The sequence below is a fragment of the Arachis ipaensis genome, chromosome B10 (assembly GCF_059453495.1).
Source record: "Arachis ipaensis isolate K30076 ecotype BB chromosome B10, ASM5945349v1, whole genome shotgun sequence".
In the NCBI taxonomy this organism is placed as follows: Eukaryota; Viridiplantae; Streptophyta; class Magnoliopsida; order Fabales; family Fabaceae; genus Arachis; species Arachis ipaensis.
Window position 1 is genome coordinate 110531391 of NC_142435.1, and position 25383 is coordinate 110556773.

The 25383-nt window shown below is 33.9% G+C and overlaps 4 protein-coding genes across 4 annotated transcripts; all 4 read left to right on the forward strand.

The window, feature by feature from the left end:
• Window positions 1-3555: 3555 nt before the first annotated feature.
• On the forward strand, window positions 3556-9855 carry LOC107622982 (Melibiase family protein). The gene is made up of 15 exons (XM_088509417.1): window positions 3556-3966; window positions 4259-4317; window positions 4764-4820; window positions 4892-4926; window positions 5335-5438; window positions 5547-5619; window positions 6200-6258; window positions 6348-6413; window positions 6501-6584; window positions 6943-7007; window positions 7100-7182; window positions 8241-8331; window positions 8565-8623; window positions 9185-9325; window positions 9423-9855. The coding sequence occupies exons 1-15, from the start codon at window positions 3743-3745 to the stop codon at window positions 9534-9536; spliced, it is 1314 nt and encodes a 437-aa protein (XP_088365543.1). The 5' UTR covers window positions 3556-3742; the 3' UTR covers window positions 9537-9855.
• A 6369-nt stretch (window positions 9856-16224) lies between these two features.
• Window positions 16225-17764, forward strand: LOC148581300 (uncharacterized). The gene is made up of 3 exons (XM_088492342.1): window positions 16225-16705; window positions 17066-17424; window positions 17624-17764. Exons 1-3 carry the CDS (start codon window positions 16225-16227, stop codon window positions 17762-17764), a joined length of 981 nt encoding a protein of 326 aa, XP_088348468.1.
• Window positions 17765-20672: 2908 nt separating this feature from the next.
• LOC107620839 (uncharacterized) lies at window positions 20673-21527 on the forward strand. Its single transcript, XM_016322946.1, has one exon. It carries the CDS (start codon window positions 20673-20675, stop codon window positions 21525-21527), a length of 855 nt encoding a protein of 284 aa, XP_016178432.1.
• A 655-nt stretch (window positions 21528-22182) lies between these two features.
• Window positions 22183-22704, forward strand: LOC107620841 (uncharacterized). The gene has a single exon (XM_016322947.1). The coding sequence runs from the start codon at window positions 22183-22185 to the stop codon at window positions 22702-22704; it is 522 nt and encodes a 173-aa protein (XP_016178433.1).
• Window positions 22705-25383: the final 2679 nt, after the last annotated feature.

Here is a 25383-nt window from a genome sequence, read left to right on the forward strand (position 1 = left end):
CTAAGTTTTCACGACACATTATATATTATATACGAGAAACCAAAATCATATCTTGGCCAATTTCCTCATATAACCCAAAGATAACTCAATTAGGCAAGGTCCAAGTCTCCACCACCAAAATTCAGCACCCAAAGCTCTCACGCAAGCTTCCAATCTTTTCAATTGTGTTCCAAATCTACTTATAAACTACCTAACACATATTATCACATCCATACACATAAAAGCTTGCTAATTCTTCAAGTTAATTTGACCCTAAACATCAAATTAACCAAAAATCTTAACACCCAAAACATAAAATTTTTGAAATTGAAAAATAGAGAATTGAAAATGGAAATGTGACTTTCTTACTGAATTAAGTACTGATCTTTGTAGAGCTCGATACGGTGGATGTATGGCCACAAACGGTGCGACGATCGGAACTCGGAGCGAGAAGTTGTGTGCAGTTTAGTGAAATGTTAGGGTTGGAAGCTCTCCTTCTCTTCCCTTATGATTTCCCAACGTGAAACAACAATGAGGAAGAAGGGGAGGAGCTGAAGCTCGTTTGGCTAAGTGAATTAGTTGGGCCCTTGGGCCCGTTTTACGTCTGGTTTGATTGGTTCGATTCGTTCAGCCCAATCTTAAGTCAAATTTTTTAAAATTAGTGTCAAAATTCTTATTTTAATTAGCTCTATTTCATCAAACTATAAAATTCATATTTCTAACTTTTTATTAAAAATTAATTTATTGACTAATTATTCGTTAATTTTTACGGAATTTACATGAGCAACTGCAAGCAATCAAATCACAAAAATAATCTGATTTTCCTTTTTAGGAAAAAAAACCAAAAGAAGAACTCCGTTTGGGTTTAGGTTCTGGGGAGCCATAAGTGTTACTGAGAAGAAAAGAAGAAAGAAGAGCTATGGAAGTGAAGGGAAGCATTGCGAGTGGGCCTCCAATCCAACCAAGCTACGTTATGCTCCGTGCGAGTAAGAGCACTCCTAAATGTATGACACCATTTCACTATGTGTGCCACTACTGTCCACATTGTCCCTTTTTTTTTCTTTTCTGATTCTTCATATTGGGTTTGCAGCAATGGTGTGCTGTCATTTGATGCACAATCCTCTATCATGACACTTGATGTTGTTAGTTAGAACTAATTATTGATGACTCATTCATAATGGATGGGATGAGATTGTGGCGTTGGTGAATTTTTGGGAATTGAAAATAGAGAAATCAATCAATTTACTCCAATGGTGAATGAAGGATGCAGATCATGAAGGAGGCCGACAACAATCTCATCGGTTCAACAGTGGAATAGCGGTGATTGCGGTTTCTCAGGTAGCGGTGGATTGAAATTTTGACATAGTTGGTTCTGCAAAATCCTAACCCTCTCAACTCACATTTTGGAAAAGATGATTGCAGAACAAGATGAAGAAGAAGGTCAAATGAAACAAGTGTTGCTTCGTCATCGTCATGCTCGATCATCACTATCGTCTTTTCTTCTGTCTTTTGTTTTTTTTTTTTAAAGAAAATCTGAATGCTTGTGGTTTGATTGTTGTTGTTGTTTATGGTGGTGACTGTAGTGTGAAAGAGGAAGGTGAAGCTGACAATTGGTGGCGGTGATGGTGGTGGTGAAGGAGGCGATGAAATTCATGAAAAGAACGAAAGGAAGGTTGAGATTTGGGGGAGGGGGTTGAGATTAGGGTTAGGAAAAGGATAATTTGAAATTTTTTATGATTTTTCAATATTTGGATAATTTTATCGTATGAAACCCATTTTTCATAAGTACAACTTTAATTTCTTTTTTTTCATGGGTAAATTTATCAGTATTTAAAACTTTCGTTAGTAAAAATAATAGTTTACTCTTTATTAGGTAAATAAATTATTTCGTAATTAAATTAAATTAATTTTTTATGTTTCTATTTTTTAAACTAATTTTTACTATATCAATAAATTATTATATCACAATTTTATTTATTTTTTAATTTATTTATGAATAATTATTCAAATGAGCCCTTGAGATTTTTAAAATCAGGCATTTTAGTCTCTCAAATTTTAAAATATATAAAATAGTTTTTAATATTTATTTTCGTTAAACAATACAGTCCCCTCCGTTATTTACTAACGGTGACTGCTGGCGTAGAATGTTAACTCGCATATATGGCAATTAAGTGTGCACGTGTGCGACCTAGACAAATCAATACTTAAAGAGAAGTAACAAAGCAGTCCTAGTTTAAAAAAATCTTAAAAATCTCTAAAAAAATTAAAAATTCTAAGTCTTTTTGAAATAATTTATAACTCTTTCTAAATTAATAAATTTCTAAAATTTTCAGTCTATTTATCTCAAGTTTGATTATTTATATAGAAAATTTTTTTTATATATTTTTAAAATAATCATAAATTAATTTTGAAAAGATAATAATTTTCTCAAAAAAAATAATTTAAAATAAATGAAGCCATATTTATTTTTGACCATGTAAAATATTAATTTAATTTAATTCAATTTATGAGTATCATATTCTATGATTATTCTTTAATGACGAAGAAAAAAAATGAGCTAGTATTGTTTAAAGAAATAGAAAAAATTTTATTTAACATAAAAATTTTTGCATATACAATTGAAAATATTTGTGTAAATACTTATGAAGACAACATTTTAGAATTTATATGCAATGAGAACTAAGTCATCTATAAAGTCAAATTTGTAAATTTTAGTCAACCACAATATCAATGTAGATTATTTACAAAATCCTAATGTGAAGCTCCTAATATATTACAACGTCTGAACAAAAAATGTCTTAGTAAATCCAAGTGTTCTATTCATATTTCTTAGAAAATTTTAGAATTTAGTAGGTGTAATGTTGTACAAAATAAACTTATAGTTAAATTTATTTGTTCAACTACGGTAATTATGCCAAGAAAAAATGGACTTTTTTTATTTTAAAATATTTTTTTAAAAATTTATTTAGTGTCAATATGTTATAATTTTAAGTATATAAATAATGACCTTCATAATACAATGACCTCTTAGATTTAGTTATTATTATTATGATTTTTATATCATTTCGAAGTAAGTATCATATGTTAACGATTAAATAATGTTAATTTTTTATAACATTTTAATAAATAAATTTATCTTTTAGTATATATTTTATTATTTTTTGTATTTTTATTTATTATATATTTTTAATAATATTTTATTATTCTAATTAATAAAAATATTATAAGATTTCGACTTTTGAGAAAGATTAAAAATATTCGAAGGGATTGTTTTAAAATTTTTAAAAATTTTTCTGTGATTGTTTTAAAATTTCTTGAATTTTCTAGGAATTGATTTATATTTTATTCTTAGAGATTGATTTGTCCAACTTGCACATAAAATACTTAACTGTTATGTATGCGAGATAATATTTTAGGTCAACAGTTATTATTGGTGATTAAAAAAATCTGTATTATTTAATAAAAATAAATATTATAGACTGTTATGTATTTTAAAATTTAAAACACTAAAAGCGTTGATTTTAAAAATTTTAGGGTTGATTTGGATAATTATTCTTTATTCATAAATGATTGATTATCCTAAATGATATTGTTCAGGTACCCAATAATTAAGGAGAAGTGTTTGGGGCCAACACATGTTCAATACTCTGTTCCTAGTTCCTACAACACTACACAATCTATTTCTCTTACGTGATCTTCTCAACTTGGTTCACTTGACCTTCTTCTTCTTCTTCTTCTTCTTCTTCTTCTCACGCTAGCTTCCATGGCGAAGCAGAAACAGAGCAGCACTTATTTGCTTTACTCGGCAATTCTTCTATTCACCATCTTCTGTGTCTCCTCTGTTTTGGTTTCAGCTAGAGTTCATCCTATCTTGCAGAGCTTTAACCAGAAACCCATTTTCAGATCCAACTTTCACTCCATTTACGATACCTCCAACTATGGCACCTTTCAACTCAGTAATGGCTTGGCCAAAACGCCTCAAATGGGGTTCGTCATTTGCTGCTTCTCTCTGATAATCTTGCCCTTAAATTCAACAAATTTATGGGTTCTTCAGCTTATCTGAACTTAAAGTTCCTCTCTTTTTCTCTTTCTTATTGTTGCAACCATAAATTACGGATGACCCACATGCACAAAACACGTTCACTTTGATTCTAGTGGTTTTGATCAGGGATTTCATGTGCAGAGGGCATCAAACTTGATTTTTTCATTGTCTTATTTTAATTGCTTTTGAAGCTAGTTGGAGGGGTTGCTTATGCGATGTGATTTGGTTGTTGTGCAGATGGAATAGCTGGAACTTCTTTGCATGCAATATCAATGAGACCGTCATTAAGGAAACCGGTATTGATTTCTTGTTTATACTACTGATAAAATCACAACTCATATCCTTATATTATTGGAAAAATGGAAAAAACAAAAAAACAAAGGTTCAGTTAAGTCTCGGAAAATTTGACAATTGCAAGTGCTATTGAAAGTAATGTATTTTGATGGTTTGAAGGAGGACCAAATAACTCTGCATTATTGCAATATTTCTTGACCTTCTTTCGTAAGCTAGGAAAAGTATTCATCAAAGACATAGTAATAGCATCCATAGTTAGTTTTGCATCCAATTGGATAAAATTTCTTATTTAAGATGGTTTAGAAAGCTCTGATATTTATAAATTATAACTACCAATGGTGCTGTCTTTTTTTTTTTTTTTAACTGCAACACTGCAAGTATTATGGTTATTGCAAATAATATCCGTTGTTTACGTCTAATTGTACTGTTATGTATTTCATCGTTCCAGCTGATGCACTGATATCGACGGGATTAAGGGATTTGGGTTACGTGTACGTCAACATAGGTACTGTTCTTGTATGTTCAAATGAACATTCTGTTGTGTACTAGTTTGATATTTACATTTTAAATGTGCAGATGATTGCTGGTCTTCTGTGACAAGAAATTTTAAGGTCAGTAGAATCTTATCCTATTCCTTTCGATATTACTGGATCAAATTTAGGGTCACCAGCTTGCTGTTAGAATCAGATGAGCTTCCAGTGTGGTCTATCATGATTCTTGACTTTCAATTGGATGAGGAAACGTTGTTTCCAATTGGCCTTTGTTAAGTAAATAGATAAAGCTAGATAGTCCTGTGATATATTGCAAGAAATGGTTATGGTGTTATGTTAAAACTTAAAGTGATACTTTGTAATTTGTCCTGGTTTATTTGGTGTCTTTATTAAACAGTTTATATATGCACTAGCTATATTTCATAAGAACTAAATGGTTTCTTTAGCAAACCTTTTAAGCCAGAAAAATATTGTCTTTGTCTCAGTAAATATATGTTGCTCCTTACTGTTTTCATTGTGGTAATGCAGGGTCAACTGGTACCTGACGAAAAAACATTCCCATCAGGAATCAAAGCTCTTGCAGATTATGTACATGAAAAGGGACTGAAGCTTGGTATATATTCCGATGCTGGGTAAGATGCTTTGCGAAATCAGGCCAGATCTTTGAAATCTTTATAAATAATGCATTCCTGCTTTTAATGTTTTCTTTCCAATATTTTTATACTGCCAACTGTTGATAGGGCGTTTACTTGTCAAGTCCGACCAGGATCGATTTTCCATGAAAAGGATGATGCAGCTTTGTTTGCCTCTTGGGTTAGATTCTACTATTTTATCTTATACTTTTGAAATAGTATCAGATATTCTTCATGTATTAGGGAATTTGTAGATGCCTGAGGAATGAAAGTACTGCATATGGTTATTATATATATCTGTGTATTGATCATGGTTAGGTTCAAATTGCCCCTGATATAAATTGTATCTTGACAACATCCCATTATCTTTCTTAGTAAACAGAACCCATCATGGATAATCACAAATGCCAAATTTGGAAGAGACAAGAGTTTCAGCCATTTAACGAAATACTTTAATTTTCTAAAGAAAATAAATGGAAAACTATGTGTTCCTACTTCCTATATCATGTAATTTTCAATAGTTGTTGCTGTTAAACTTTGTGTTTTGAATCGCTATTCAGTCATCATGGAACTTATCAATGACCTATATCTTCATAGATACTATGTTAATATAGCTCTTAAGGTGTTTTTGGGAATTGTTCTTTCTATACTAAATATTTCATTTACATTATTCATAGATTTGAATTCTTATGTCTGATTTTTTTTAATATATTTTTTGGGGTATTAATTGGAACTTTCCTCCAACTCAATCCTTTGACCAGGGTATAGATTACCTGAAATATGACAATTGTTACAATCTGGGCATCCCACCCAAAAAAAGGTTTCTTCTCATCTTTGACATAGACTAATTGCAAAAGCATCAAAATCAAATACATATAAATTGACTCAACATGGTTCTTTGTATTCCAGATATCCACCAATGCGTGATGCTCTCAATGCTACTGGACGTACAATTTTCTATTCACTTTGTGAATGGTAATAAGGTGTCTTTGTTGATTTTTTTTTATGAGATTAGTTACTCTTAGCTTCATGGGGATTTCCCTACTTCATTTATTTTTGTAGGGGTGTTGATGACCCTGCCTTATGGGCTGGCACCGTTGGTAACAGTTGGCGCACAACTGAAGACATCAATGATACTTGGGCAAGGTTAGTTTCCCGAACTTAGGAATTAGTATTATAGGTGTCACATTTAATATTCTATCAGGATTGCTTTTAGTTCAATAAAATCATATAGGTCAGGTTATGTCATGTTTATGACTATCCATGAAAGAATGCTTTTGCATAATGATTGACTGTACTTTGATATGTTCCCTATGAAATTTCTACATTTCAAGTAGGTAGATACTTTCTTGTGAGTTTGTTCTTCTTGATTGACTGTAAATGCCCTTGAGGAGAGTGTCGGTGCAATTTGCACCAAGGTGTTTTAGCTCGTAATCAGTTAGCATTCCTTGTCTATAATTTCTGCTTACAGGGTAGTTTCTGAATTTACTTTTCTCTTGTTCAGTATGTCAAACATTGCTGATCTCAATGACAAGTGGGCCGCATATGCTGGTCCTGGCGGATGGAATGGTATGCATGCCATCTTCCTTGAAATTTTATTGAAATGGTAGCGCAAACTTGAAGATTTCTTATTCATTCCTCATATTACCACTCCATGACAGACCCAGATATGTTGGAAGTTGGAAATGGCGGCATGACTTACCAAGAATACCGTGCTCACTTCAGCATCTGGGCTTTAATGAAGGTCTTCTTCTTAAATCTTATTTATATGTCGTTCTCTCTTGATGCATTTTTTATATTGTTTATAATCTACTCTTGATAGTAACCCACTAACCTGTGTTATATATGTTGCCACATAATTTTCGAGTAAACACCCAACACGGCCCTTGTCCATTTTCACGAAGGACAAGGCGATCCCTGTCCAAAAAAATGAGACACTTTGGCCCTCAACCTTTTCATTTTAGGGCAATACGATCCCTCTATTAGAAATTCGTTAAATAGTAACGGAAATTAGTTTTGTTTAGGGTTTAGGGTTTTATTTGTGATTTGTGAGGGTTTTAAACTCCCACAAACTATTAATAAGTTTATTTTTGAAAAATTCCTTCCTAGATGGTGGTTAAGTAGAGAAAGGCCATTGTTGGAAATGATGTCGCAAGAAAAAAAAAGTAATTGTAGTACGAATATCCTTTAAAGGAAAAAAATAACATCAAAGAAGAAACAAATAAGAGAACATTGATGTTGATGATATTGGTATTGGTGATGATGGTAGATGAGATAACGATGATGATAAAATATGGTTACATAATAAAAATAGTAGAGGTAGAAGTGATAACGATGAGAATGAAGAAGGTGGCGATAGTAGTGGTCATAGTTGGTCATATTGTTGAAAAGAACTTTGTGGAGGTTTAAGATCTTCACAAAATACAAATAAAACCCTCTATAAAAGTAATTTTCGTTACTAGTTAATAGATTTTTTAATAGAGGGATCGTATTGTCCCAAAATGAGAAGGTGGAGGACCGAATCCCTTTTTGGGACAGGGATCGGCTTGTCCTTCATGGAAATGGACAGAGATTGGATTGGGTCTTTAGGTAGCAAGTAAAGATGGAAAATTCTTCTAATACTTGGAAGAAAAACAAAGGCCAGTCTGAAGTTGTACCTGTGATAATAGCTGTATTCCTTAGCATCTATGTTTGGCTTTAATTTCTTGTGATTGAGTATAAAGACAAACTTGCATGCATCACAAATTACCTCAAATGATACAGCTGGATTCTTCATAAACTAAAAAATTGAACTTGGTGCAGGCTCCTCTATTGATTGGCTGTGATGTAAGAAATATGACTGTTGAGACAATTGAGATTTTGACCAACAAAGAAGTCATTGACATAAATCAAGGTAGTACTTCCTCTTTCTGTTATTCAGAGTAGCCATGTTGATGCATCATGCCTCTCTCTCTCTCTCTCTCTCTCTCTCTCTCTCTCTCTCTCTCTCTCTCTCTCTCACACACACACACACACACACACACACACACACACACACACACACACATTGCTGTAGTTTGTGTTATTACTTAATATATTTTTTAGTTAAGTTGTTATAAAGGGTTATATTGTTACGTCACTCTGCAGATCCACTTGGTGTCCAAGGAAGGAAAGTTTATGTTTCTGGAAAAGATGGTTGCAATCAGGTAATATATTCAGTATCAGTGTATCACCTCATGATGCATCTTTCAGTGTGTTGCATCGGTTTCCCAAAGAATTGATTCATATTCAGATGTTGCCTATCTGGATCAATAGACTTAGCAAACCATAAGTTATGCAGAGTACATGATCCTGTCTGGAAACTTTACTAGCTCCTACATTACTTGAAAAAGAATGAAGGGGGAACTGCTATGTTCATGTTATGTGCTGATTCAACGTTAACATTTATATTTTCGTTATCAATATATGTTGCCACTTTGGCAGGACTAATAAGTAATACTTTTTTATGAGAAAGTATAGAAAACCAACATTAGTTAGCCAACATTAGCCAACTTTGTGTTAGGGTTTATGATTTAGGGTCTAGAGTTTAAGATAAACAAAATAATTTAAAAAGAATTAGTTAATGTTGGCGGAAAAAAGTGAATTCCTTAGCATTACTCATAATTTATTCCTATTTAAATCTTAGCATTACCCACCAACTAATATAGAATATAAAGTTGTATATTTGTTATATTCAAAATTTAGTTCTTACATTTTCATATTTATAGGTTTGGGCTGGTCCTTTATCAGGAGACCGGTTGGCAGTGGCACTCTGGAACCGGTGCTCAAATGCAACTACGATAACTGCTTCATGGAATACGATTGGACTGGAATCTGGAATTCGAGTATCTGTAAGGGATTTATGGCAGGTAAGCTTAGCTAGCTGCATGAAACTACCCTAATTAGAGATTCCTTCTATATGTTTGTTATTAACTTTAGATGGTTTTGATCCTATAAATGTTGCAGCACAACACACTAACATCAGATGCAGTGTCATCATTCAGTGCTCATGTTGATGCTCATGATTGTCACTTTTACATTTTCACTCCTTCTCCTTCAGTGTCTCACTCTGTAGAGTAGCCAACTTATGCTTCAATCACCTGAGGGGTATGCTACTAAGTTGGATCCGCTTCTCTTCTCTGCATGTTAAATATCTTTCTTTTGAATTATTGGAAGTTTGAACTTTCAATGTTGAATGTATGCAAGCTCGAATAATATGCGTGCTTTCATGGGGGTGTTAAAAATATGTAACCAGACATGGCTTTTCTGTTAATATTTTACTGGTCAAAATTCACATAGTACAGGATTCTGCCGTCCTTACCTATAAAATGCTTTGCTATGTACATGTACGTTGATACCATATATATATTATGAAAGAAGAATTACTTTGAGTTAAAAAGGGAAATTCTCTTCCTCGATCGGTTTTTATCTTATGTGTATGTGCCTATATAAGAAAAATTGAAAAAAATGTTTAGCTATGGTGGAGGGTGTTATTTACTTATTTATGTGAACAAGTGAGGATTTGTGATGAAATAATACTGGAGGATATACAAGAGAATATATAACAAAAAGTAAAAAAGAATGAAACATTATTATCAAATAAACAAACATCAGTTATGAGTGTATATATATACATAAACAAAAATACTATTTGTATACCAAAATCAGTCATTAAAATTACTCATTAACATATTTGTGTATAAATACATGTGATTTGTCGATGTGTATTTGTATTCTAACATGTATATACTGGTGGTGTGATCCCCACCTCTGTTTCCACGGAGCCATCATGGCCATCTGAAATTCCCTTTCCTTACTTAAAGAAAGATCCGCCCTGAGAAGAGTAACATGAGTGAGGAATTCGCCTCCACTTGGTAGTTGTTTAGCATGTGAACCCCATTCACAGTTAACTGCAGCCAAAGATCAAGAAACGTAACCAATCACCACATAGAAATCTCCAGTATGAATGTATTCAATCTATATCGAATTTTCCAAATTCATATAAGATTGACTAGCCATATTTTTTTAATCCATCATCTTTAATAGACACAAGTTGTTGGAGTAGCATCTGAGCTGCATCAGCAGGAGACTCCGCATGATGACATAACTCATGGACATGATTGATGGTGTCTTGGATATATTCAGTACCACCAATCCATGGAAGCAACATGGAAGGGTGTTGAAGTAATATATAGAAGAGATAATCAGATATCTTCTTGATTACTTCACGTTTGAATTTGCCCTCCTCTGTCCTCAGTGTTATCTTCACCAAGACTAGTGGAATATGTGTTCCAACATGATATCTAAGCACATTTTCTGCTAACTCAATCAGGCTTTCTCGTTGAATAATGCCACCGTAATTACAAGACCACTCCCTCATGTACTCTTTTATTTCTTTAAAAATATATTATTTCATATCGGTATCCACCTCTTCCAATCGTTGATTACGGAGCAGATTAAATTCCAAAGGTAAGATTTTGCTGAACAAGTCGTTTTCATTGCAAGATCTGGTTGTCTCTTTCAAGCAAAGATCCACCTGATAAAATTGATGGAAGGCGAGAAATGGAAGAGTATATTAACTTCAGCAAACAACTGCTCCTCTCTCTTTTGGTTAGCCAACGGAATGTCCAATCAGATAAAGTGATGGCAAAAAAGGCATAAAGCTCAAGAAACATTGCCCCAGTAAACAAAACATATGTTATAACAACATCAACCCTTGGTTATTTTCTCGGAGCAGGAACATAAAAAGGCTATGAACCTGCTTCAGCAAGAATATGAAGAAAAAATTGCAAGATTAGAAGCTGAGATTAAGTGACTATTTGATGATTCACATAAAAAAGTGTCTATCAGTGAAGCTTTTCTGTTTATTATTGATCTCTTTCTGTTATTTCAGGGCATGTCTACATAAGGAAGCAACATATGCATCAAAATTTAACAGCACATAAAAATCATATGCAAGTCCTAGCTAACAGGTTGGACCAAATCCATTTTGAAATGGAATCAAAATGTAAGGCACTTTGTTTTTCCAATAATTGCATTGTTTTTAGTTTTCACATGTTGGTAAAGGCCTGAAGATATGTTTGGACATCATCGTTTGATAGATAATGTTGAGATTCAAGACTCGAGCGAATTCCTGCTGGCTGAGCAGGAAGGAAAAAATGAGTTAAACAAAAAAATAAAGAAACTGGAAAAGGAATGTAAGTGTTAACTGATTCCCCATATCACTTATTCTATCATTCTATGCGTGCATTCTTGTTTTGAAAATATTTTATTTGGTCATAGAGAAGTAGGCATCACAGGCATAAGACTGACATTATTTTCTACTGACACATACCTCTACACCATTTAAATGAGGTGTATGATCTAATGGAGAGTGTGTGTGTCGGGTTTGAGTATGATGTAGAATGAGTACACAACATTTCTCCAAAAAAATAAAGCATCCAAAAATCTAAAGTCTAATTCTACTTGATTCATTAGCATTTTGGTAATAATAATGTCATCAAGAAATAAGAACGGAAGTTTTTCTGAACCCTGCAATGGTAATTTGCAAAGAGAAGTTGGTAGATCAACAGCAAAAAATGACCTCAAACTGGCAAGTGGAGACATTAAAGCAAAAAATCATGAAACTAAGAAAGGAGAATGAGGTGTTCAAAAGGAAGTTATCTCAATTTAATTGGTATAGCATTTGCAGAGCTTTGTTGGTATATACATTTAATTATTGACTAACATAGTTACATCTATATGTTCCTACTGATTCTGCAAAGGATATATTGGCTCAACAAACTAACCTTTCAATATCCTACTAAGGTGAAAAGTACAATTTTAACATATGATTACATGGAACTATATTATTAGTTGATTAAACTAATTAATATCCTATTAAGGTATTTCTAGGTGCAGCTTTCATCAATTGCAGCCAATACTTCGTCTAATCGAAATGGGCCAGGTAGTCTTTCAGTTTGCTATTCTCTCTTTTTCTTTTTCATTTTTAAATGGCAGGTTGATTCTGGGTTAGATTTAAGCTCTATTGTGGTAATTGGTTTTTGATTTAAGGAAGTTGAATTGTACGATTGAATAAATGGTGCAAGGGTTAGATTTAGTTCTAGTTCCAAGTATGGGCGTTGGAATATTTGTTCTGTATTTGAAATTATAAATTTGGAACCTTTTTTTATATTTTGGTCCAACTTTACAATTTTAGGATATGATTCTATTCAATGTGTGGAGAACTTATTATTTTGGTGTCTTTCTACTAGGGGTGTGCATGGTCCGGCTCGGTCCGAAGACCCGGTCCGGTCCCGAATACTTTAAGGGTTAATTTTGTGTGATTTTATTGGGTCTAGGACCGGATAAGGGTCTCAAAAATAGACCCGGTCATTATTTCGGGTCGGGTCCGGGCCATGGCTCGGGTCACCCGAAATCAGCCTGATGGTCCGGTCATCATACACAATTAATATTTTGTGTTATTAGTAATGGATGATGGCTATTCTTATGTGGAATTTAAGTATTGTAAACCTTAATATTTTGTATTATTAGTTATTATAAAACTATAAGTTAATGTTTTATGTTTAAAATGCATAAGATTTTAGACTAATACATAATCTTGTGTTATTTGTATTGATTTAAATATTTAGTGTTATTAGACAATATTAGTATTAATTATGGTTATGCTTTAATTTTAGAGAAGAGTTGGTTCTTGTTATATTTTTCTAACTGAATTTTACCATATCAAACAATAGTTGGAGTCTTGAAAATTTGGATATTTTCACATGCTATCTTATAAGAATGTATCAAGGTAATGTAATGTTAACAGCCCGATTTTCACCCGGTTTTTATCCGATATAATCGTTGCCCGAAAGTGTATAGGTTTTATCGGGTCTAGGGTCGGGTTCGGGTCTAATAAATAGATCCGATATATTTCGGGTCGGGTCTGGATCACATCAAATTCGATTTCACCCGTCCATGCACACCCCTACTTTCTACCAACTTGTAAAGAATTTATAACTATTGTCTAATTATGTATTTTAGTTCTTTTATTAGGATCAACTTAAATTTAAATGATGGCAGTATTGTGTAGCATGGTTTTCTAATTCTGTACACGATTCTTGCTGTTCAATTTGTAGCAATTTTTTTTTAAATTGAATACGATGTTTGTGGGAGTTTAAAACCGCCGCTAAATGAAGTCTTGACTGTTATAAATAAATTCGTGACACCTCAAATTTTAAAAATTTATAAAACTCTCAAAAATCTTTTCTTGGGATTTTAAACCGTCAGAAAATAGGAAAATTCGCATAAAGTAGCCAAAATCTTGTAGTGAATTAAGACTTACCAACTAAGACATCTTGTTTTTTTTTAGCGCCTTGCAGTCAATCTTAAACATTTCTTTATTTTTTTAATTAATTAGAGAATAATATTATAAAGTTATGTGAAATAAATATTAATAAAATACACGAATAATAATAATGATACGAAGGAGAGATAATCAATAATAACAATAATAATAATAATAATAATAATAATAATAAAAAAGAGTAAACTTCACATAAAAAAAAAACAATATATAAAATAACTAGGTACACGAAAATAAAATATTAAATATAAATATAATAATATTAATATATATTAATTTAAATAAATTTAAGTTATTGAACAATGTATAAAAACAAATAAATCGTTGCACTCGAAATACTTACAAACTGAACATTTGTTCACAAATCAGGTATTCAATACCATAAATATGTATATTTGCATATTTAGTATCTCAATATTTTAGATATGTGTACCCACATATATTTAAGTGTTTCAGTACCTTAGATATTGTTAGACAAAATATAATTTTTATAAGAAAATTATAAAAAAAAATAATTAGTTATATAGTGATGTCTTCATATATAATATTTATATATATTTTAAATTAAATTAGATCATTTGACAGTTGGTTATTTATTTAAATTTTGAAATTCACACGAGGTGCGGAAATGGTTACGGGCCAATCTAAATTTCTCGCAACAGGTGTACAAATGGTAACTGTTAGCTGACATTAGGTTAATCTATAAATAATGCTTTAAGAGCACATTGTAAGGAGTTCAGTTCTTCTTGAAAAATACTTAGAAACCCAAAACACTCTCAGCCCCTTGGCATCACAGAGTAAAATTGGGAATCTTAAGTAATTTCTCTAAACTCAAACACTTGTACTTTACTTTTTTCCAGTTTTATTAATAAAATTCCTCTACTTTTACGTCTTCTTCTCTTTTACGTTTATGTTTCTTCCTTCATCTTCTTTTTAATTTCCTGTTTGTTTCAATTTCTGCAATTTACTTCGCTACCGGCACCTTGCATTTATATGTTTATTTGTTACTTTTATTCCTTTTAATTTTATTTGACGTTACAATTGCGACATTGAGATACCCACGTTTTCTTTTAAACATTAACAAAAATTTGAGTAAAACAAATTGGCACGCCCAGTGGGACATTGTCAATAGATTGTAATTGTTAAAAGGAAAACGAGGAGTTTTGAATTTGCATGTGGTTGCGCAGTGGTAAGTTCGTGCGTCCAGAGCCAAGAAAATCAATGTCAGTTGACATGTCAAATACTTCTGCAGCATCTTCTTCTACTTCCAATGATGAGATTAGAGGAAATGAATCCGAAAATTCTCCTGTGATTTCAAACGCAGATCCTACCTTGCTGTTAGTGAGGCATGATGGCGTTAGCCATGCCCATACAGGGTTAAATGCAACTCACATAAATACCGTGGGGTGGCCCCCATATGGCTTGCCACCGAGGTACGTCCTCCCCCCCTCCCGCAATGGTGACATAAGGATTGCCTGTACCTCTATACTCAACTTTTCAAAATCCTATTTATCAAAATCCATATGGCATTTCAAATGTACCTGTTTCTGGGGTGTCAGGTTCACACATATCACAACAAAATTTTTCACATGCTATTAATACAGGAAATAACAGTGCATCAAATCTACTACATCCACTGTCACTAGTAGGGGTGCACAGACCCGGCCCGGTCCGAAGGCCCGGCCCGGTCCCGAACACTTTAAGGACTAATTTGGTGTGATTTCATCGGGTTTAGGGTCGGGTACGGGTCTCAAAAATGGACCCGGTCATTATTTCGGGTCGGGTCCGGGCCATAGCTCGGGTCACTCGAAGTCGGCCCGGTGGCCCGGTCATCATACACAATTAATATTTTGTGTTATTAGTGATGGATCATGACTATTCTTATGTGGAATTTAAGTATTGTAAACCTTAATATTTTGTGTTATTAGTCATTATAAGACTATAAATTAATGTTTTATGTTTAGAATGCATAAGACTTTAGACTAATACATAAGATTGTGTTATTTGTATTGATTTAAATATTTAGTATTATTAGACAATATTAGTATTGATTGTGGTTATACTTTAGTATTGATTGTGGTTATGCTTTAATTTTGAAGAAGGGTTGGTTCTTGTTATATTTTTCTAAGTGAATTTTATCATGTTAACTAATGGTTGGAGTCTTGGAAATTTGGATATTTTTACATGCTAGCTTACAAGAAAGCATCAACGTAATGTAATGTTAACGGCCCGGTTTTCACCCGGTATAATTGTGGCCCGAAAGTGTATTGGTTTCATCGGGTCTAGGGCCGGGTTCGGGTCTAATAAATAGACCCGGTGTATATTTCGGACCGAATCTGGGTCACATCAAATCCGGCTTCACCCGGCCCATGTGCACCCCTAGTCACTAGGGTAGAAAATTCCAAACCTGTGTTTCCTGACATGACGAGAGCAATGCCTGTTAATCAACCTAGTCAAACCGTGGAATTCTTAGCAAATATTAGGCAACAAATGGATGAAAGCCACCATGATCTAGTAAACATGTTAACTCATCAAATGGTGACAGTTTTAAATCCTCTTTTAGAAAACACAAACACTAGAATTGAACAATTAAATAGGCAAGTTAATAGGATTGATACTGTGGTAAATTTAGAAGAAAATGATAACCAGGATTTAAGATTTGATAATGTCAATCAGAACGGTGGAGCAATTCTTAATTATGATCTCCATATGCCTAGATATGGTCAAAATGCTGATGATATGTTGGAAAGACTTAGGCAAAACAACTTAGGAGGGCATTATAATCTAGCAAGAAATGTCGAACAAGTTTTAAACCGTTTGGGATTTAATGTTGGTTGCTTAAATAGGCTATATTTTGTGTCCACTTTCCCTGAATATGTCCAACAAGCAGAGCTTCCAAAAGGTTGGAAAATTCCAAAATCCCTTACAAAATTTTCTGGAGAAGAAAATGAGTCTACAGTAAAGCATATTGCTTGATATACTGTTGAAATTGGAGAAGCAGCTTCTAATGAATATCTCAAGATGAGATATTTTTCTTCTTCTCTAACAAAAAATGTATTTACATGGTTCTCCAACTTGAGACCAAATTCTATTCATTCTTGGGCACAGTTAGAAAGAAATTTTCATGATCAATTTTTTCGAGGTGAATTAAAAGCTAGTCTTACAGATTTATTCTCTGTCAAACGTGCAGAGGGAGAATCCATTGACACTTATTTGGCACAGTTTAGAAATATGAGAAATAAATGTTTTACTCTGATTCCAGAATCTGAAGTTGTCAAAATGGCTACTAATGGGTTAGAATTTGGAGTTAGGAAGAAACTTGTTAATCAACATATTTTGGATCTTTTTCAATTAGCTGAGAGAGTAAGACAGATGGAGCAAATTAAGAAAGAAAAAGAAAATTTTAAAAAGGGTTCAAAAAAGGTAGCATATGTTGATTGTTTTTCCAATAGTAGTGATTCAGATGAGAAAGAGATTTATATTGCCGAATTACGTGGGGGTCCTCCTTATGTATACAAATCTTTGAAGCCTGTTAAAGGAAAAGAAAAAGTTTATTCTTATTCTAAAGTTGAAAATAAGACTTATTCTTTTGATATTTCTAAGGCAGATCAAATATTTGAGGTTTTATTAAAAGATAAGCAGCTTATTTTACCAGAAGAAAAAAAGATGCCTACACAACTGATGAAATAAAGAATAAGAAATTTTGTAAGTTTCATCAGGTATTTTCGCACACTACTAATAATTGCATCTGTTTCAGGGACTTGATACAAAAAGCAATTGAGGAGGGAAGATTGAAGTTTAGGATAAAACTACTATGAAGGTGGACACTGAACCATTTACTGCTGACTCAAATTATGTTGAGCCATTCAATTTGTCAGTCAACATGGTAGAAGTTGATGCCACAATGGCTAGTGCTAAAGATGAAAATAAAGACCTGAGGATCTTTGAGCAAGACAATTAGCCAGTTTATTCTCGTCCTAGTGAGGATCTGTTAGATTTTTTGTTGAGAATTAAAGAATCTGACAGCACCATCGCCATGTGCCCAAAGTGCAATGTTGTTTTTGACAAGGAAGCTACAAAAGAGTTTGAAAAGTACAAAGTTGAAGAGAAAGAACAGGCTGAGTTGAGAAAGAAGATTGCTGAAAAAGAAAATGAAACTAACGAGCTAAAGTGGAAGATAGCCGAGGGAAAACAAAATATGGGCGGTCAGGCTCCTTTGAACAAGTGTGTCAACAATACTGGGATACAACCCGTCAACCAGAAGATGAAGACTGTAGTCATGATTGATGGAAAACTTGATGGATTTTCTCAAAAGACAAGAGTTCCTCCCACCAAAATTTCAAACAATAAATGGGTCCATAATGTGAGAAATGTGCAGAATCAACCTACCGCTTTTGTAAGAGGAAAAAACAAATGGGTGAAGCCCAGACCTTTTAAACCCAGGTATTACGAGTCTTAGTTATGGAACATGAATCATGCACAAGATGGAGGTAGTATATATATTCCAAAAAATGTGCCTATTCCCTTAAAGCCAATTTATTCTTGTTATAATCCTAACATGCAGTAGGTTTCTAATTATTCTCCTTGGCCCATTGTCAAAATATTCTAAAGTATTCTCCTTTTATAACTTTTGAGCAAAAAGAGAATATACATGAGTATGTTCCTTTAGATCCATACAATGGACACGGTGTAAATTTTCCTCCTTTGCTAACCATGGCCAAGTCTGCAGAAACAGAAAATTCTTCTAATCACCCTAAATGCAATAAAAATGTAAAGAAGAATCTTGCTGGAAAGAAGGTAATAGTTGAAAATAAGGGAGAAAAGGATGAAGATTTAATTACTGATAATTTTGACACTGGTTTTGATGACAGCTTAAAAGCAATATTTGGTGTTAAGTAACCTATAGCTGTGGTGTCAATACTACCTGAGGAGTATAGTCAAGTCCGGAAAGTAGAGTCATTAGAAGATGATTGATATGATGTCTTTCCTGGAAGTGAATGCTTATTACTAGATGACAACATGTGTGGTGGAAGATTGTTTGAGAAACCTACTGAAAATGACAAGGAGTATTTGCGTCCATTGCATATCAAGGCTCGTGTTGATGGAAGGATAGTTAATAAGATTTTAGTTGACGGGGGAGCTGCTGTCAATCTCATGCCTAAAAGAATGATGGGAAGGCTTGGAAAGACTGAAAAAGATCTGATTAAAAGTAGCATTGGGGTAACAGATTTTAATGGAAGGACTTCTTCTGTTAGAGGTGCGATTTTGCTGTCAATTGAGGTTGGTTCTGTCAATAGGCCAACTCTATTTGTTGTTGTTCCTTCTAAGACTGGCTTTAACTTGCTTTTGGGACGTGATTGGATTCATGGAATGGGTGCTATTCCATCCACTCTATATCAAAAGTTGATTTTCTGGAACAATGATGGAGGAGTGGAAGAAGTTCCTGCTAATAATAGTACATGTTACTATGATGAGATGCATGCGGAGTTCAGGATGTATAATCCTGGAGTCAAGCCACTGATGGTTGACACTAAGGCATTTAATCCTGAAAGTATTGAGATGTGCAAAATAGATATGAATGGTTTTATTTTTGTCCCTAAGGCCGGGGCGGATACGACCTCAGGAGAAACTTAGATGATGAGTTTGACAAGCCAATTGGCTCGGCTGTCAGCCTATATGGCAGACAGAGAAGGGTGCATTGAAAGTGTACCTTATGATTGTATATATGATTATGGTCCTTTAGGTTTTGAAAAAAATAACACTGACACTGTAAAAAAGGTTGAGGTGTAGGATCCTTTGGAGGAAGTAGATATTGGTAACGGTGATTATCCTAAACCAACATATGTGAGCAAGATGCTGCCTGATGATTTCAAAAAGAAATGGTGGAGATTTTGAAGGAATATTGCGACTATTTTGCATGGGATTATGCAGAGATGCCAGGCTTGAATCGTGAGTTAGTAGAACATCAATTGCCATTGAAAGGCAATGTCAAACCTGTCAAGCAGCCACCAAGGAGATTTGCTCCTGAAGTCACGCAGAAGATTAAAGAAGAGATTGAAAGACTTCTTAAGGCTAAGTTTATAAGAACAGCAAGGTATGTCAACTGGATTTCTAATATTGTTCCTGTCATGAAAAAGAATGGAAAATTAAGGATTTGCATTGATTTTAGATATTTAAATTCTGCAACACTAAAAGATGAATATCCAATGCCTATAGCTGATATGTTGATAGATTCTACTGCTGGTCATGAAATATTAAGTTTTATGGATGGATATTCAAGTTATAATCAAATATACATAGTTGAGGAAGATGTGTCAAAAACTGCATTTAGGTGTCCAGGTGCTTTAGAGACTTTTGAATGGGTTGTGATGCCATTTGGACTCAAAAATACTGGTGCAACTTATCAAAAGGCGATGAATAAAATTTTTCATAACTTTATTGGAAATTTTATGAAAATTTATGTTGACGATGTGGTTGTCAAATCAAATGCTAAAAAAGAGCATCTAGAGAATTTAAAAAAAGCATTTGAAAGAATGAGAAAGCATAAATTGAAAATGAATCCCTTAAAATGTGCTTTTGGTGTGAGTGCAGGGAATTTTCTTGGTTTCTTAGTGCAGAAAAAAGGGATTAAAATTGACAAAAATAAGGCAAAGGCTATCTTAGAGGCTGCTCCTCCAGCTAACAAAAAGTAACTGCAAGCATTTTTAGGGAAGATCAATTACCTCAGAAGGTTCATTTCCAATCTGTCAGGAAAAACCAAGGTTTTTGTGCCTCTAATCAAGTTGAAAAAAGAGGAAGAGTTCCAATGAAAAACAGAGTATCAAGAAGCTTTTGACAACATCAAGTAGTATTTGACTAATCCTCCTATTATGACACCTCCAAGGCACGGAGCACCTCTAAAACTTTACGTGTCAGCTTCTGAAGTAACAATTGGTGGAATGCTGGCTCAAGAAGATGAGAATGGTAATGAAAAAGTGATTTATTACCTAAGTCATGTGCTAAATGATGTTGAGAGTCGTTATTCTCCAATTGAGAAACTTTGTTTAACTTTATATTTTTCTTGTTTAAAACTTAAGTACTATTTAATTCCTAGGAATGTTTATGTAATTTCTAAGTTTGATGTTCTTAAATATATGTTGTCTACTCCAATATTGCATGGTAGACTAGGAAAATGGATGTTGGCCTTAGCAAAATTTTCTTTACATTTTGTTCCTGCAAGAGCCGTTAAGGGTCAGGTTCTAGCTGATTTCCTGGTTGACCATCCTTGTATTGACATTGATGAGAGTTTACTGGATTTCGTTGGTTTGGTGCCTTGGAAATTATATTTTGACGGTTCATGCCATAAGGGTGGTGTTGGTATAGGAATTTTAATTATTTCTCCAAGTGGCGAGCCAAGTAAATTTCTCTTTGAATTGAATTATTCATGTTCCAACAATGAGGCAGAGTATGAAGCGTTAATAATGGGACTGAAATTATTATTAGAAAGAGGAGTTAAAAATGTGAAAATTTTTGGAGATTCACAGCTTGTAGTCCGTCAAGTATCACTTGAATATAGGTGTGTTAGTGAAAATTTAAGAAAGTATTTCAATGTGGCTACAGAGTTGTTGAGTAAATTTGATAATGTCATTGTAAGCCATGTTCCAAGGGAGTTAAATCAAGAAACAAATGAATTAGCTCAAATTGCTTCAAGATATAAGATCAAGTCCTCAACACTAGAAAATTAGTAAGGATAAAAGACATATTTATGCATTTGAGAGAAAGAGAAGTGTTGTCATCAGAAAACTAAACCCAGAAGATTAGAGAGTACCAATCGTAGAATATTTAGAAAATCCAAGTCTTAGTGTCGATAGAAAACTTAAATATAGGGCTCAAAGTTATGTTCTAATAAGTAATGTCTTGTTTAAGAAATCTGTTGATGGAAACCTCTTGACGTGTTTGGGAGAAAAAGAAGCGTATTTGGCTCTTGCCGAAGTGAATGAGGGAATTTGTGGCTCCCATCAGTCAGGGGAAAAAATGAAATGGGTGATAAATAGGAGAAGATTGTATTGGCCAACCATTCAAAGAGATTGTATAAATTATGCTAGGTCTTGTGAGGAATGCCAAAAACATGGGAGCCTTCAACATATTCCAGCGTCAGAATTGCATGTTATAATTAAACCATGGCCGTTTAGAGGTTGAGCTTTAGATCTGACCGGGCAGATTCACCCACCTTCTTTTAAAGGTCATAAGTTCATTTTGGTTGGCATTGATTATTTTTCTAAATGGGTAGAGGCTATCCCTTTAAGGGAGGTGACTCACAATGAAATAATTGATTTCATTGAGGAGCATATTGTGCATAGGTTTAGAATTCTTCAATCTATTATCACTGATCAAAGAACAATGTTTATTGGGGAAAATGTTATGGAATATGTCAAGTCTAGGGATATAAAAATGCTTTCTTGTATGCCGTATTATGCCCAAGCCAATGGACAAGTGGAGGCAGCGAATAAAATTCTGATTGCATTAATTAAAAAATACATTGGAATGCAGCCAAGAAATTGGTACCAAACTCTCAGTCAAGTTCTTTGGGCTTACCGAAATTCTCCAAGAGGTTCTACTGGAACCACCCTGTATAAGTTAGTTTACGGTCATGATGCGGTATTGCCAAATGATATTAATCTGCAAAGTATAAGGGTGGCTAGACAAGATGAGATACCAGTAGTGGATTATTGGAATTCTTTGCATGATGAGCTCAATGAACTAGATGACGAAAGGTTGAGAGCTTTAGAGCGGGTGATTCAACAAAAAGAGATTATGTCAAAATCATACAATCGCCGTGTTAAAGCAAAGATATTTGCAGTTGAAGATTTAGTGTGGAAAACAATTTTGCCTATAGAAAAAAAGTCAAAAAACTTATGGTAAGTGGTCTCCAACTTGGGAAGGACATTATGTAGTTGACAAGATTTATTCTATAAACGCCTATAAGATTATTGAAGTCAGATCAGGAAGAAGAATCCCCTCAATAAATGGCAAATATTTAAAAGTATATAAGCCAGGCATACATGAGATAAACATTCCACATGTTTAAGTAGGGGTGCACAAGACCCGGATCGGCCCGAAGACCCGGACCGGGCCCGATGACTTCGGGACTAATTTGGCCCGGTTTCGTTATGGCCCGGTCAGATCCGAAGTTTTAATAGATGGCTCCGGTTATTTATTAAATCGGGTTCGGGCCAAGCTTCGGGTCACCCGGCTCCGGCCCGTTGGACCCGTGTAGTTGTTTACTATTTAATATTTTGTTGTTATTGGTTGGTATGACACTATAAATTATTATTATTATTATGTTAATCTTGTGTTGGTTGTTAACTTTATTTTAATTGTCTTTTGAACTTTGAATGTTTAATGTGTAATTGATAAAATTATTATTATGAAACTTTAAATTATTATTATTATATTCTAAATTATTATTATGTGAATGTTGCAATGTTATGGAATAATTATTTTCTAAAATTTAGAGGTTCAAAAGATGTAGAATCTAATTTTTGGTGATGTCGTGATAAAGTTGATCAAGACCCGGACTTCACCCGGTCTAGACCCGGCTTAAGTGTGGCCCGAAAGTAACACGATTTCATCAGGTCTAGGGTCGGGTAAGGGTCTCACAAATAGACCCGGTCATTATTTAGTTCGAGTTCGGGTCACGGCGAACCCAGCTTCACCCGGCCCCATGTGCACCCCTATGTTTAAGGACACGAAAATGTCCAGTTGAAGTGTCAAAGGAAAAAATAAAGAGCTAACTAATATTTGTAATTCAGTTTGTAAAAGCTAACATGTCCTTGTGATTTATTTGAATTGCAAGTTCCATTAACAGTGTAAAGCATTAAGATTATGAGACAAATATGTGTCCAAAGCATCAATTTAAAATAAAAGTCAATACAGAAAATAATTTATCATTTTGTGAGTGCAGTATAGTACATGCCAACATATAGAACTAAAGTTTAGTGAATAAACCTGTATGAAGCTAGAGGCATGTCAATAAATGCACATTTTTTATTTAATTTGACAGCACTTGAGGCGAATGCACACAAGATGGCATACACCAGTGCAACCTGACATGGATAGATATGGAGGTCATCCCAGATGAAATACAAAAGAGGTCACTGTGATATTAATAATTGGTTTAGTGTGAAGTAATGTAATAACTTCCCAAAAAATAGCAAGTGTCCAATCTCCAAAATCAGGATAGAATGCATACAAAAGCAAGTAATAAACAAAACTCTAAAATTCAAAAAGTGAAGATTGCAGGCACATATTAAAATCACAAAGGTTCGCATAGGAAATACAAGACTAAGTTTCAAAGATCTCCTTCAAGCGAGTAACTTCAGTTTGGAGAGCGGTTTGGAAGTTTCTGTCTTCTTTGGCAGCTTTCTGTAAGGAGAACATCTTCTCTTCAAGTGACTGTAAGGCTGTATTGTTACTGTCAAGCATGCTACTTGCTTTGGCAAATTGAGCCTCATTCTTTATCAAAGCAGCATCCAGCCTATTTTTTACTCCTCTCTTGACAGTCTGCTGTTGTTTCAAGTCTCAAATCTTCTCAGATAGCTCATGAGTCCGATCTTTAGCTTTTGCAATATGGGCAGTCAGGGTAGCTTTGGCAGTCTCAAAAGAAGAGGTGTCTTGTTTCAACTTAAAAAGAGATTCAGTTAATTGTTGATATGATGAGATAGCTGCTTGAGAATCCAGAAATTTGGCATAAAGGTCCTCATAAACCTTCTGCAAGTGAGCCAACAAAGGATCAATAGTCTCAGGATGTGGTGTAGTTGAAAAAGTTTGCAGAATATCAGAAAGTTGAGCCTTAAACTGCGGATCGGTAGCAAGTTTTAAAACAGGTTTGGATAGAATGACACTGAGTTGTTGGCTCAATGGAAGCAGGATGGAATTGTCAACAATCTTGATTGTGGGAGGTGTAGTATGGGGCTGCTCTGTTGTAAGGTGACTTTGAATGGTGGAACAAGATTTAACTATGGCCTTCTGTCTATCCATGCTACATGCATATGCTTCATTTAGACTTTCTAAATCAACCAATAAATCATTCACCACATTAGGGGTCTGAGCATGAATGGAAGTGATTGGTATTTGTTTTTTTGACCACTCATTTGGGGGAATTTTAGAATTTGAAGCTAAACAAAAATACAAAAATAAGTGTTAACATAAAAAATAAAGAAGATACAAGGAAGAGATACTAATAATCAGGCTAAATAACATGTTATACCTTATTGGCATTGACTTTGGGTGTAGGCTTATTAGATATGGGAGCCATCATATTTTCAATACTAGGCACAATCAAAGAAATGGTAGGAGCCACAGTAACCTAAAACAAGAAGTGAAATGAGGACAAAGGTAATTAACGAGATTTAAAAAAAAAATCAGCATGAGAGATATCATCATCATGTAAGTTCTTTAAGATAATGCTATTTTAATATGGAAGATGTGAAAATATGTAAAAATACCTGAGAAGCAAGTTGACCACTGGGGCTAAGAGCATCGACACCATCTTCCGAAGAGAACTTACTCATTGATTTATCACTAGACGAGGTGTTCTCA